The sequence below is a fragment of the Solea senegalensis genome, linkage group LG11 (assembly GCF_019176455.1).
Source record: "Solea senegalensis isolate Sse05_10M linkage group LG11, IFAPA_SoseM_1, whole genome shotgun sequence".
Classification (NCBI taxonomy): domain Eukaryota; kingdom Metazoa; phylum Chordata; class Actinopteri; order Pleuronectiformes; family Soleidae; genus Solea; species Solea senegalensis.
Genome location: NC_058031.1, coordinates 21,256,749 through 21,271,076, shown reverse-complemented (window position 1 = coordinate 21,271,076; position 14,328 = coordinate 21,256,749). Strand labels below are relative to the sequence as shown.

Here is a 14,328-nt window from a genome sequence, read left to right as displayed (position 1 = left end):
GAACTACTGTTCTACGCTGGATTCATCTATACGTTTTTAAATGTAGTTTTATGGATTTATACATTGAAACACATAAGCCAATGAATAAACAATGAATATCTTTTAATTGAAAATAGCCTTCATATTTTTGTACATTTATATCTTTTTTTTCCACAGTCATGAGGGTGTTAGTTTCTGTCATTTGAAGCTGGTGAAAGGTATGTGTTCAGGCATAGCCTCGGATGATTGGAGGTGAGATGCCGCAGTGTAAATCCTCCAGGTGAATCCTTTATTCAACGCCTTTCATGAACTCCAGAAACTCTGTCAGAGGGAACAAAAAGAAAGAGACCAAGGTACCAAGAAGTCAATAAAAGGAGAAGAGACAGAGAACAGAGAAAACAAGAGGGAATCAGTGACCACTCACTCAATTCACTGAAATACTGTGTAGATGACAAAATAATGGCAGAATCCGTGCTGGATTTGGCCTTTAAATGAACTCACTCGTAAGATAATTTCATTGTACAAGATGAAACCTGTTCTCATGATGCATTTGACCTTAAACACTATTGAGTCTTGCTAAAAGTCCTCTAGCTATTGTCGTCACATCAACCTCATTAAATACGCTGGTAAAAGTATATCCTACACTGTATACACTGTTCATATGCACATTTCATATAGTAGTTCAACTATATTTATTCACTAATTTTACTCACTTATTTTATGTATCTTATGTATATTAGGTATTTATTTTCTATTAATTCAATGCTTAACATATCGTGACACAGTTGTACAGTTCATGTTGTATATGATTCTTATTCTTCTCTTTGTACCCCAGTTCGCTTTCTGTTCTTCGCTGCAGTAGCTATGACGAAACCTGACTTCCCGCCGCAGATTTATTAAGTATTTTTGATTATGATTATGTTGGCAGCAGAGGAAGTTGACCATGTGTATAAACTGCAACTTATAAGCTTGACATGTCCCCATGTCCATGTCTGCCCTCTCAACTTTGTCATGCTGGTCAGAATCAAGAGGTTTGGTTAGGGTTTAGTGAAAAATAACACATCTAAATTCATGTGTATTTAGAACTAAGAAATAAAAATACTTTCTCTTTGACATCAACTCTAAAAATAATGAAGATGTGAATGTCTTCTTTAAATAACATAAAAATGTTGTTTTTAAGACATTTGGTATTTGGTACGATGTGTTTGGCGCAATGTGCGGCTTGACATACCATCGTAATCGATTTTGCCGTCATTGTTTTTGTCGCCGTCCTTCATCAGCTCCTCAATGTCATCTTCTGTGATGGCTTCTCCGGTGGAATCAAGCATTTTCTTCAGTTCCTCGAGGTCTATGTAACCGTCTCCGTTCCTTCACGTGAGACAAAGGAATCAGAAGAGGAATTGTATATGTATGTGTAGATTATATAAAATCTCATCAGTCATGTTGTGGCCTGCTTATTTCTTCTTTATGGGAGAAGAATATCTGATTCACAGTTGGAGAATTACATCTTTATAATTGCTTAAAGTGGATGTAGGTGGTAGATGCATCAGGACAAATGTGTTGTGAACAGCTTTAAAAGGTGTACAATTATGGTATTGGCCTGACCGGTAGATACTCGAGGTTGTGATATCAGCATCAAACCGTTCTATAGTTCTCTCCTGGTCAGCATTGTTTTATTCCATAATTCCTTTGAAAACCTACTTGTCAAACATCCGGAAAAGTTCAGCCAACTCCTCCTCTGATTTTCCTTTGCTCTCCTCCTTCATGCAGCGGACCATCATGACCAAGAACTCGTCAAAATCTACCGTGCCGCTGCCTGTGAAAATGCACAGTGACGTAGTTATGACGACTGAATGTCACAGAAATGGTAATTCATATGGCGATTGACGACGTACCGTCCTCATCCACCTCGTCAATCATCTCCTGCAACTCTTCAGGGGTTGGGTTTTGCCCCAGCATCCTCATCACCTTCCCCAACTCTTTGGTGCTGATGCAGCCGTCCTCTGCATCCTGGATAAAGATGTCAAATGCAGCCTTGAACTCTGCAAGGAGAAAACAACGTCTGTTACGAGACAGTCCATGACAAGGAGAGAATTCGTCTATTTATTCACCCTGTAGCTACAAACTTGCACTCTTTTAAACAACAGGCGTTGTGGCTTCTCACGAGGTGAGAGTAGCAGAGTAAACTCGTGTTTTCTGCTCCTGCTACATTTGAGGCTGAAAAGTATTGCTGCTACACGACTGACTGCTTAAGCTGCAACGGAACCTAAAAAGAATAAGAGAGTAATAGAGGAGGATCGGACAATAAAAGCAATATAAGACGTGTCAAAATCATCTGAGAACCAACCTTGTCAAGTCACGCATATACAGATCCAGTGCGTCAGTGGAAATGTTCTCATCAGAATGATTAAATAAAGTGACTGTGACGTGGATTTTGGTTCATATTTCACTTAGAACTGTACAACGGTAACAACCGCAAGGATAAAAGGAATAAAAAGAATAAAATCGGTTTGGGTCACTGTTCAAGTTGAGACTTTATTGCACTATAAGGACCTTTTAACCCTGGGGTGCCTGGATCTCCACCCAGAAGGGAGAAGAGTACATTTTTCAGAGTCCCAAATAGATGCCAAAGAAAGCTGCTGTGCCAATTATCTTGCTGGCTACTTTAATTAATGACGCTGCACAGACGATTGATGATGATACAGAGCGTTAAAATGGACTCAGTAAAAGATAAGTAGATAAAATAAAGCCATCTTGTCTCGTCCACACACAGAAAGTAAAGTATTTGCAGGCCCCTTTTTGCAGATTGCAGTCGTGATGAAATCACAATTCAAATTTATTCAAAGGTATTTATATCGCTGTCTCAACAAGTGAGCCAGTAATAATAGCTTGTGAGGTTGAGTGGGAGGTTTAGTTCTTTCGTTTTTTGGACATTTAACCTCAGAGAGTGACATTAATGTTTAATAATTAATGTTATGTGTTGTCCAATTGTAATTTCCTTACCATTTTTCTGTTCTTCTGTCAAGTTTTCCACCTGTAACGAAACAGAATCGGGATCAACATTGCACACAGGAGGACTTTTGACTGCGGCTCACTCCATTTGGAGTAGAACTGAGCGCTGTGCTGCTCACACCACTGTTGTGGCGGGTCTGCAAAACTGCACTGCTCTTAAATGCAGCAGGTGGGGGTATCTGGTGTCGCCCATTTGTTTTAATAGCCAGCAGCTGTCACTTCTCTTCCCACCCTGAAGTGTCCAGCTGTTGCTTGTTCTATTGTCAGGCACAGAAATGTGACCTAACCACCGCCGCAGCCTGATACACCTATTGTATCTGTTGAAGGAAAAGACACAGATTCTTCTTATCTTTAAAAGAAATACACATTTTCCCCCAAAAATCCCCCAAAAAACAACAATATTTATTCAATTTCAGTGATCAGTCACATATGTGACTGAAGAACCAGGGAAGGAACTTGTGATTTAGCAACACTAGTTCCTTCCCTGGAAAGTTAACAGTTTCATTTAACTCCCTGTAACACTGTCGTTGTCATCTTTACATATAAATATAAGCAAATAAAATGCAGCCTCCGTCCAAAAACAATAACAACCAAGGACATGACCTAAGTGTCCTTACCAAAAGGTACAAGGGCAAGAATTAAAGCATTTAAATGTGAAAACTGTTATTCTGTGACAATTAGTCACTTCTTATCATTCTAAATTGTTTTTCTTAACTGTTAATTCTAGATTAAGTATGTAATCAATGCAGAAATTAGTGTTGAGTTATTCTCAGCCAACTCAGCCTCACAAAGAAGCCGCTATACTTCAAAGCTCTGCTCTATAAAGGTAATAATAAAAAGTGTGTTTGTGTATTTTTTTGTCTTTTGTTTGACACAGAAGAAAAAAAATTAAATAATACATGCTTTTTAAAACACAAATATCACGGATGACGCGGAGAAACACGACCCTGGGCATAATCTGTACTCACCGCTGCTTTATATACATCATCCATGGCTGCTGGTCAGTGCTGGTCCTCCGACTGAAGGGACTGCTGCAAAGAGATGCAACACAAAAACAGGCGGCAATAACTGCTTCAGTCTGGTGCTGGACAAGTGTGGCACTAAAAAAGCTCTTGACTCATCCCGCAACATCCAAAGGGAGAGAGAGACACACACACACACACACACACACACACACACAGACAGAGACAGAGCGAGCTATAAATGGTTAACAACAGAAGCCTCCCAACAATAGTGGACAGCTCAGGCTTTTCTTAGACATGACTTCATTTGGATTTTAATGATAGTGATAAGGACTTACACAGAGAGGTCTGTAAATGTCAATGAAGGTGGGTTTTAAAGTGGTGGCTCAGGGTTTTTTGATTGTACGCGGTGCAGACACGTAAGGCTTTTTTGGGACCAAACAGTTATTGAAACTCGGGTTAAAGGAACTAGCTACTGGACAGAACCTACCCACCGTGTCAGACCTCCTCTCTGCTCGCACAACCAGTGCGACACATCTGTGCAACACTACAGCAGAACTACAGAAACCTCCCCTGATGCTACGTATAATCAGCCAATCGGCGCATACTTATTCCACTCCCAGTTCCAAATGAGCTTCAAAAAAAAAATCCCCTTCCCCTGAAGTGGGAGCTAAAAATGCCCTCATGACTGAGTTCGTAGACTTACAATCATTCCTAGCTCCTAAGTGGTGTGGAAATGCCAAATAAGGGCCATTTCCCAGCAGCACCTGGTGCAAATGTGACAATAATCACTGCTGACTGCACCACGCTCCATATTTGCACAGTGCACACACCCACTCCATGGTGTTTTCAACCACAGAGGACGCTTGTTCATTTGTGGACATCCTCGCATTCAAAGCGGTAGAGAAACTTTTTCCCCAAGGTGCATATTAAGTAAGATTACAGATAAGTGGGCTTTAATATAAACTCACCACTAGAACAGCTGGAGTTGCCCGTTGTGAGTGCAACATTTCCTCAACACAACTTCTTTCCCCCCCTCGTTAACGAGTGAGATCACTCATTAGTGGCGGCCACGTTACGCAATCAGTGATTGGTCAAAAAAGGTTCTTTAAAGACGTGTTAAGAGCGAACACATCTTGTGTCTGTTGCACAATATTCAGATTCACATGAAAGCACCCATATAATATTTTCGTCCTTGCGCCACAACCTTAGTTTAGATTCTTTGCACACACAAATAGCATAAAACCCAGAAGGTCATAGAGGTCAAGTTTGGGGAAAATATAACAAAATAACTTAGTAAAAACACAATATGAGAAAATCACTCAGTAAAAAAGTAAATACTGAATGAATCATATATCACATATCTGTACAACACGATATCTGAGTGAGTATTATCCTTTTTTCTTTTATAAAAAGGAAGTTAGAGGTGATCATCCTGTCTAGTGGGCATGGGAATTAAACTAGATGATTAAGGTAAGGATATATACATTTATACGTTAACACACATTTGTTGAAGAGTTATATCAGATACTGTTAGAATCATTCATTTTCTGAAGAGGGTATCATCGATATTTACAACACAAGAAGTTTATAAACTGGAGGGACAAACAATATCACAGTAACTATATAGGTAGGGGTAAATCATAGAATAAGATGACTAAATCTTCATCCAATGAGACTCCCTCGTCCCAACTCCCAAGAAACCACCGGCAACAAGTAAACCAAACTGTTTTAAAGGTTTATTAAAACCAACCACAAAAATGTGGTTCAACACACGACTGGTTCAAGGAAGTCCACCGCAGCTGGGATGATGATCAGGCCTCTTGAGCTGGTTCCTCCTGAGCAGGACCAATCAGCTCCCAGCATCCACCTGGACTCACACACACGTCATTCACTCAAAACATGCACACCTGCAACCCATCTCACACCTGGGTTCGTAACAATCTCCAAATCATGTCATAGAAATGACATTTTTAAGTTGAGCTCCTCACAAAAAGACAAACATTTGTCATGCACATTGTAACACTGTGGCACTGTCTGACTGAATAGGGACAAAGCTGCTATTTTATAACAGACGATAACAACGAATCTAACACTTTGACAAACAACACAGAATTGCAAATAAAATGTTGATTTAATCATTTAAAAAAATATTGCATTTTATTTGTTTGTTTTTATCCTGTTTGCTCCGACTCTTTTCCGTTCGCGCTCTCTTTGCGCCTCCGAAACTCAGTAGCCTATCAGAAGGCAGCTTCTTAAGACCCGCCCATGGTCAGAAACAAAAAAAAAAAAACATGACAAACAAATCACAGAACAAAAAAAAGTGTATTTTCAAACAAATAAAATACAATATTTTTTAAAATGATTAAATCAATATTTTATTTCCACTTTGTGCATTTTGAATTAGTGGTTCATTTTAGTCTCACAAAGTGTTGCTTGCTTCGTGGAAAGTGATCTAATTCCAATAATCTGCTCGGTCAATTTCAACATCTGGACCTCAACTAAACAACTGTCAACAATGCAATCATGAATGTACCTCACCATTACAATAATGCAATTATTATACACAACAAAACCAATACCATCTGCAGGAAGCTAATATCAGCCCATGACTGCACAGAGCTCACGGGGTCACATGCCAACAAACAGGATGGCACAGAGAATACTTGTCAGGTCACTGGTATCCATTTCCCAATAAACACATGAGCTTGACATTTTCAAAGCATTTCAAGGGCAGAGACTCTGGTCAGAGTGAACTACAGCCCCCCCCCCCTTTTTCTTTCATAACAATGAATATTTTGGTGGTTAGTTTGGTAGTTTTGTGGTTGCAGTATGGAGCGGGATCAGTAAACTTACATGACAATAGACACACAGATGCGGCTATTTTGAACGAGTGTCCTTGAATATAGAAATACGAGACCTCTGCCAGTGGGGAGGGTGAAACAGCGACTGTGGTAATAAATCTTTGTCCTGAGGCTTCACCGTTCAGGGCACCTGCTATTGTGCGGCAGCTGTAGATCAAGCTCATGGGTCAAATCTGAATTAAACTCTCTCTCTAAACTGGCACCACATCTGCACATGACCAACGTTAGGCCCACTTAACACTTTACTCAAATATATATATATATAAATTCTGGATATACATCACAGTTCAAAGTTCTCTTGGCATTTTTCTTATGAACATAAATAGAAGTAAAGCAGTATATTTCTGTGAATTCTGCACGTCACTACTCCCATCTTTTTTTTCTTTCTTTTTTTTAATGCCATATAGAATTAATCCTAACTTTGACTCAGCAACACATTTTAAAACAACACATTTTGTAAAGAGATATGACCTATCTGTGTGAGCGCTAAGGGTTAAGGAAAGTTATATTCACATAAAGAAAATAGAGGTTGAAACTATACTGGGGATATCTTTATTACTATTATTATTATTTAATTCATCAAATTTCTGGAATTTAGGACAGTTACCATGGCAAACAGGAGGAGATAAACATGCAAATGCTAATTCAACATATTGATTCTTCAGTGGTGGAGCGATTTGTCTTTTGACTTGAAGGTTGTGGGTTCAACTCCCGGCCCTGCTAGTCAACGTTGGGCAAGACACATGAAATATGTGCAGATAGATGTGCTGTATAGATGTGTGGGTGACAGGTTGAATGGCAAAAACTATGTAAAGCAGCTTAATTTACTTCCATAAAGGGCTATATACAGTATATGTATATATATATATACTGTATATATATATATACACAGTATACATATACTGTATATACATATACAGTATATGTATATATATATACATATACTGTATATACCTAAAAAAGTCAACACACTGTAACAAGAATAGTGCAATAATTGCAACCACAGCAGTAAAGTACAGCCACATCAGCCCAGTGCTAGATGTCAAGTGTGTGTCCTCTAATTACGGCGGTGTGATACTGGGTGGTGTCAGGGTATTTAGGACTCTCACAGCTTGAGGAAAGAAGCTGTTGCAGAACCTTGCAGTGCAGGTGTTCATGCTGTGATGCCATCTGCCAGTTAACCACAGAGGCTGCTGGGTCTGTGCGCACACGCTGGACACGTGTTGATACCCATCCACAACATAAGGGTTGAGTTTCCTCGAGATTTACTCGCACACCTGAGACTGAGAAAGTCATAGCTGTCGGTGACGTCAAGGTTTTATTCTCTCCTCTCTTTCCAGATCAATTCCTTTTCTTTTGCTTCATTACCTCCTTTCATTGTTTTCACTGCTACTTATGGTCATAGCCACAGGAGGCCACTAGGGGGCGCACACAGCTCAGAGTGTGTGTCAGTGCAGCCAAACCTGAACTGTCCCTCTGATCTCCTTCTTTTGTACCACAGAGAGAATCATGTAATATTATGCCATGGTGTTTGTTGCCTGTTTGTTGAAACTGTGACTTGTGTGCTTTAGTGTGTCAGTTCCAATCCCAAACTACAGAAATGCACACATCACAGTCCTTGAAATTAAAATAAAAGTATATGGATCACTAAAGATCAACTAAAATATCATATTTTCTTCCTTGGCCTTCCTGGGTTATGCTGTTCCAAAATCAGATCGTCAGACAAACGCGACCAAAAATAAAACCGCCTCACTGGAGCTAATAATAGCAGGGAGACTCTGGAGGCTTTCAGAACTCATACAGACTTAGTTGTGTCGAAAGGGCCGGCCTGGTGCTGACTACAGTGTCATCCTAATTCATAAAGGGACACAACACACAGAGCCCAGTGAAACACAGCGCCAGGTGAAAAGTGTGCTAGTAGGTAAAAGCAGACCACACAGACGATGTACCCGCTGATTAATTACAAGTACTTACTGTGACAAGCTGTGGATTCCAGGTCTCAGGCTATGCCACCCACTTAGTGTGCATCTGTGTGCAGTGGCCCTGTGGTTCTTTCTTTAGCTTTTTCTTAGATAGTTTTGAGACTATTATTATTATTATGCAATTTATTGAAAATTGGTAGAATGATTATTTTATTGTGTCTGCCTACCATCCATCTTCTACTGCTTTATCCTTCACATGAGGGTCATGAGGGGGACACTGGTGCCAATCCCAGCTGACACAGGGTGGAAGGCAGGGTACAACTTGGACAATTTCACACTCACACCTATGCTCAGGGTTATGTAGAGTATCCAATTTGCCTAATCCCCAAATCTACATGTTTTTGGAGTGGGGGAGGAAACCAGAAAACCCGTAGAAACCCCACACACACACACTTCCGCCCACCATAACTTGTTTTAAAGGTCCAGTGTGTAAGAATGAGTGACATATGAGTGAGCGGTCATACTTTTTTCTCTCTGAACACTGAGACGTACATGTGTGGGTAACAGTGGACTTCCACCTATATCCTCATGGACGTTTCCGTGGTTACTGTCTTCTCCCTTGTGTCTTTTGAACTGCGTGAAACAGACTTGACTCGAAGTGTTGTGCCACACGGAGCATGTGCCGTGGCGTCCACGCATTTGTCCACATCAGGTCCATGGAAGTGGACGGTTGATGAAATTCCCATCCATCTATCTTCATCGTCATTTTCCTCTTCTTGTGTTTGGAGATTGTTTGGTTTATTTGCTGCATGTTAACATTTTGTCCATCTGGCTTGTTTCTTTCTGTCTCTGTGATTGTGTACATTGTAATGTATACTCTTTTGATTAAAGTTTTATTAAAAGAAAAAAAAAAGGTTTGTCCATAGTTCTTTCCCAGTTATGGTGTAGAAGCGCTACATCGCCACATACAGGCCTGGCATACGTACTACAGTATTTAGAGTTGTTTTGGGGGTTTGGGGGTTTGTGTGGGAACCCTGCAAAGATGTTGAAACAATGGATATAGGACCTAAGATCCTGCTTCAAAACACACTCTCTGGCTGGTTGTTCTTTTTGGGCTGCTGTAGAAACATGGGTGGTGCAAGATGGCGGTCTCTATAAAGCAAGGCCCTTGCCTAAAGTACAGCTACAAAAACTACAGATTGTATATTTCAAAGCAACTATACACTTACATAAGCATACTTGTGGATGGACTAGACCTATCTGTACCTGTTTATGAAGACTTATGTGGCATGAACCTGTATTTATTTGTTGTTTTGCTTTGTATTTCATTTATTATGTTTATTAATAGTCAAGTCATGTCTCAGTAATCTTGAAAATGACTGGACGAAATGTTAGTTCCCTGAATGCTTCATCAGGAAAGGATGCTGCTATTTACACAAATAAGCCGTCAAGACTGAGCCTCCAGCGACGCAAGCTACACACTTTCCAAATGAATTTGAATCAGTCGCAATAATATTTTTGAATGTAAAATATCTTTATTCGACCTTCTCAAAATGTGTTTCAATAACAGAAATTGTCATGGTGAGATGGAATACTATTCACAAATAGGAATGAACTAGACATTGTAATTCTCAAATCAAAAATCAGCATGTCATCATAATCCATGAAAAGCAACAAGCCTCTTTCCGACTCTGTCCACTTGTCCACAATCAAGCAACTTTAGAAAGAGACCCATTCATTGTTTGGGGTGTGTGTGTGTGTGTGTGGGGGGGGGAGATTTTAACAAGCAGTCACCCGTCAGAGAGTCCAACTTGAATGGGAGATGTTAAGTCTGATGTGACAGAACGACAATCATCATACGCCGTACCAAAAATACATCGAAAGTAACCCATAACAGAAAGCAAAGAGTCTGCAGTTAACACATAAAACAAAGATCTCATCAGAAGTACTTGACAAATATCAGTATATAATTATTTTGCTTTTGTTATACAAAACAAAATAACTGATTATTTCTCCTTTATTTTTTTCTATGTTAACACATGATAGTCAGATTTTGGCGACAACTGCATTTCAGGAGTTAACAGAAAGTCAACTCTAATAATAATAATAATAATAATAATAATAATAATAATAATGATGATAATAATAATAATAACATAAGTCACTGGACATATTCATTCATCTTTGCCCCATCACTGTCCCTCCCCCACCATTATGTCTTTATACATGATATTGCATGATAAAAACTATGATGAAATCATTAACATATCAATGACATTTACATAGTCAATAAAGAGCAGAAGTTACCTCTCATCAACTGTGTCCTTATATCATCTTTTTTTTTTTTTTTTTCAAATCTTTTTCACATCTGTCGACGGTTCTGTGATTCAAGACTGAGGTGAATTCAGATTTAGATCCGCAAAGATCGCAAAACAAAACAAACAAACAAAAGCAAACACAATTGCTCTCGCTTCAGTTTCTTGATATCAAAAAAAGGGTTCCCTCCAAATCAAGTTTAACAGCAGTCGGGAAATAAATGTTCTTAATTGTTGTTGGGTTTTTTTCCCCGCCTCAGTTTCTGTTGTTTTGAGTTGAAACTGAATTGACCTCAAATCTGCAGTAAAGTCCATCTGTCTTCAGAGCTCGGTCAGGGTTTCGTAGTCTTCAGTAGAAAAAAAACAAACTACAGTGTCACTACTTGTTTTGCTGGTTCTGCACCACGTCTGAATGAAATCAAGAGTTCTTAGAGGCACCTGGAGTGGTACAAATATGTGCTCATCAGGGTTAAGGTATTGTCAGTTCCTTGTTAAGTATAAGGTATTATTCAGTTCACCATCAAGTCCTCAGGAACAGATTACCCAGAGAGGAGACCAGATCAACGATCACGCAGGAAATGATGCTTGGAAGCCTGACGTGACCATTCAGCCGTCAGGTTTTTTTCTTTTTTCTTGTCTATTTTTTCTTTTTCAAGGTTTCTTGTAAAATACAGTATGTCCTGCATGGGCCTGTGAATGTTTCCCCACAGAAGAGATGCACACTATGGGAGATCACAATATATGCCATATGAGAGACATGGCTACCTCCTTTCTGCAAACTTCAGATGGGGAAAAAAAAGAAAAGAAAATCTCCCCCCAAAAAAAACCCCGCTAAACCAGATGGATGAGGTTTTTTAAATACTGTTTCACTCGTTCCTATCGTAATGTTTGAAAATATACTTCACGATTAAAGTAAAATAAACATTTCTTGAATGGGGGGCCCAGCGTTCCTACCCTAACATGGTTGATAAATGTAGGCCAAGGTCGGTGCAGAGCTTGCATGGACAGCATCATTAGATTCAGCATTAGGGCTGTTTCATATTGTCTTAAAGGCCCAGCTTGGAAAATCAGCAGCAGCAGTGCTTATTTATTTCTTTTATTATCCCAAAACCCCGAACTTTTGCGGCAGACGGCATGCTGTGGAATAACGTGACCACATCTTGAGAGTTGTGTTTGCCGACTGTTTCCTCAGTGAGCCTTTAATACACTAGTGTGTACACAGCTTCCTGAGAGTTAGCTAGCTACCGTTGTAAAAAAGAAAAGAAACACACTGCACATCTAGCTATCTGCTCATTGTACTGTATGTATATAATGTAAGGATGCACTGAAAAGCCAACCAGTGTGTCCTTCTCATTCATGTGGCAGAATTCTTTTTTAATTTTTTGTATTTTTACAATCTATCTGTTAGCCTTTTTTTTCCTTACATAAATTATACTTTTATTATTCTCGCTATTATGGTTTGACTTTTCAACAATGAATTACCGCACTGTGTAAAATGGATTACAACTGAACGTATAATACAGTGTAATTAGTGGTTTCCTCGTGATGTTTTTTCTGGTAAATAAACTGCAGCTCGGTCACAGAACACAGAACGCTCAGTGCAATCTCGCGGTACTTTTTACAGTGTGATCGAGTCAGTTGCTCATGTTCAAACTATTAACCGTGTGTTTTTATTACACGGCTAATTCTGTTCCCAGCAAAATGGCCCGGCTCAGGTTTGGTGCTTTGGGGGGTGGGGGGGGGGGGCTCCGTTGCAAGTCATCAGGCTGTGACTGAGTGCAACTTGTCACATGTTGGAATCAGACCTAGAGCGATGTCTCTAGATATAACGGCACGCCACAGTCATTGATGCAGACGTATCAAGCGGTTATACGGCTACAAGAGTTATTACAGTGCTAATGGGTGTGTTGGTGAGTCACTGGCCTCACACTGGCAGCATCATCAACCCCAGCAAAAGATGCTTTTGCAGGTAACACTTTTATATATCTATATATATCTATATATATATAGATATATATATATATATCTATATATATATGTACTGTATATACTATATGATTGAAAAGAGGAAACACGGTTTGGGCAATTCTTTTGGTTTGTCAAGGCCAATCACTTGTATGCTGTGTTGTGTCCAAAACACCCTTTAGCAATGAAAGGTTATTCTGTTAGTTTGAATGATAGCAATTGTTGCAATCGTGCCGGCGATACCTTATGTCATGTTTGTTTTCCTAACAGCCAATGACACTATCGGAATTGACCTACAGGTGCTACATTATTCTAGAATTATTGTCGGAGCAACAGTAATCTGGGTAACTTTGGTAGCATTTCGTCATAAAAGCGCGGCAAAAATAATCTTGGCTGCCACGTGCAATTTAGTTAATCTGTATATCTCGAATTTTGTTACGTTGTTACGTTATTTAGTTACGTCCTTGCACAAATAATTTTACAGAGTTGCACAGTTGAATTCTTGTTTACTCATCAGGTTCCTTAATGTCCAGGACAACATCCTTGTGAGACAGTATAGCATCACCTGCTGTATTAAGTTCTCCCGTCAGTGTTCTGTCATACAGCCTTGGCCTTATCTTGTCAGGATCACTGACTACACTTTTTTTTTTTATTTCAGTACGGAGCTGCTCCACTAAAGCGACAGTGGCTTTGTTTTGGGTCCATTTAGTGGGTTTAATTGTATTATATAAAATACAAGACTACCTGAAATAATACAAAAAAAAGTTTCTGCTGTTGAACATACATATATAGGTGTATATATATGTATGTATGTCGAACCTCACCGGGAAAGAAAAAGCACATTTCACAAATGTTCTTGCACTGTATTTGGATTGTGCCGCTTTCATGTGGGGGCGGCGCGTGCGGGGCCTCGACCTCTGCAGCATCTGCCCGTGAAGGCAATAAAAATCTCTCTCATGTGGTCGTAAGACTTAAATCGCAGGACACCACGTCACAGTATATTCCACGGACTCATAGCGCGTAACAGTGACTGGCCACTTTTACACGTTGTGGAACTGAATTCCCCGTTTAGTTCTCCATTGAAAATATCCTTAGAAAATCTATCCTCGAACCCGGCGCACTACAAGATGAACTGTGACCTTATGAATACATTTTAGGACTGTTTTACTATCAGGGGTGTGGTTTTTGTTGTTGTTGTTGTTGTCGTAACTTCTTTCCCATGTCCTGTATGATTCCTATGACTACTGCGAGCAGCAAAGAGGCATATTAGTGACATCACCTTAAGTGCAGCACTTGGGGCGTCCCTCTG

At 39.6% G+C, this 14,328-nt stretch overlaps 1 protein-coding gene across 1 annotated transcript; it reads right to left on the bottom strand.

Annotated features, from left to right (window-relative positions):
- Positions 1-204: 204 nt before the first annotated feature.
- Positions 205-4,121, bottom strand: LOC122776713 (troponin C, slow skeletal and cardiac muscles-like). Its single transcript, XM_044037378.1, has 6 exons — positions 3,960-4,121; positions 2,983-3,013; positions 1,875-2,021; positions 1,681-1,795; positions 1,211-1,347; positions 205-300 (listed from the first exon to the last, which is right to left on the bottom strand). The coding sequence occupies exons 1-6, from the start codon at positions 3,981-3,983 to the stop codon at positions 269-271; spliced, it is 486 nt and encodes a 161-aa protein (XP_043893313.1). The 5' UTR covers positions 3,984-4,121; the 3' UTR covers positions 205-268.
- Positions 4,122-14,328: the final 10,207 nt, after the last annotated feature.

What these genes read in the sequence shown, in the direction of transcription:
- LOC122776713 (XM_044037378.1), bottom strand. Translation starts at nt 3,983, where the DNA reads ATGGATGATGTATATAAAGCAGCG. An exon ending in ATGATGTATATAAAGCAGCG is followed by an intron (nt 3,014 to 3,959) that starts GTGAGTACAGAT and finishes GTTTCGTTACAG; the next exon opens with GTGGAAAACTTGACAGAAGA. An exon ending in CTTTTCCGGATGTTTGACAA is followed by an intron (nt 1,348 to 1,680) that starts GTAGGTTTTCAA and finishes TCTCACGTGAAG; the next exon opens with GAACGGAGACGGTTACATAG.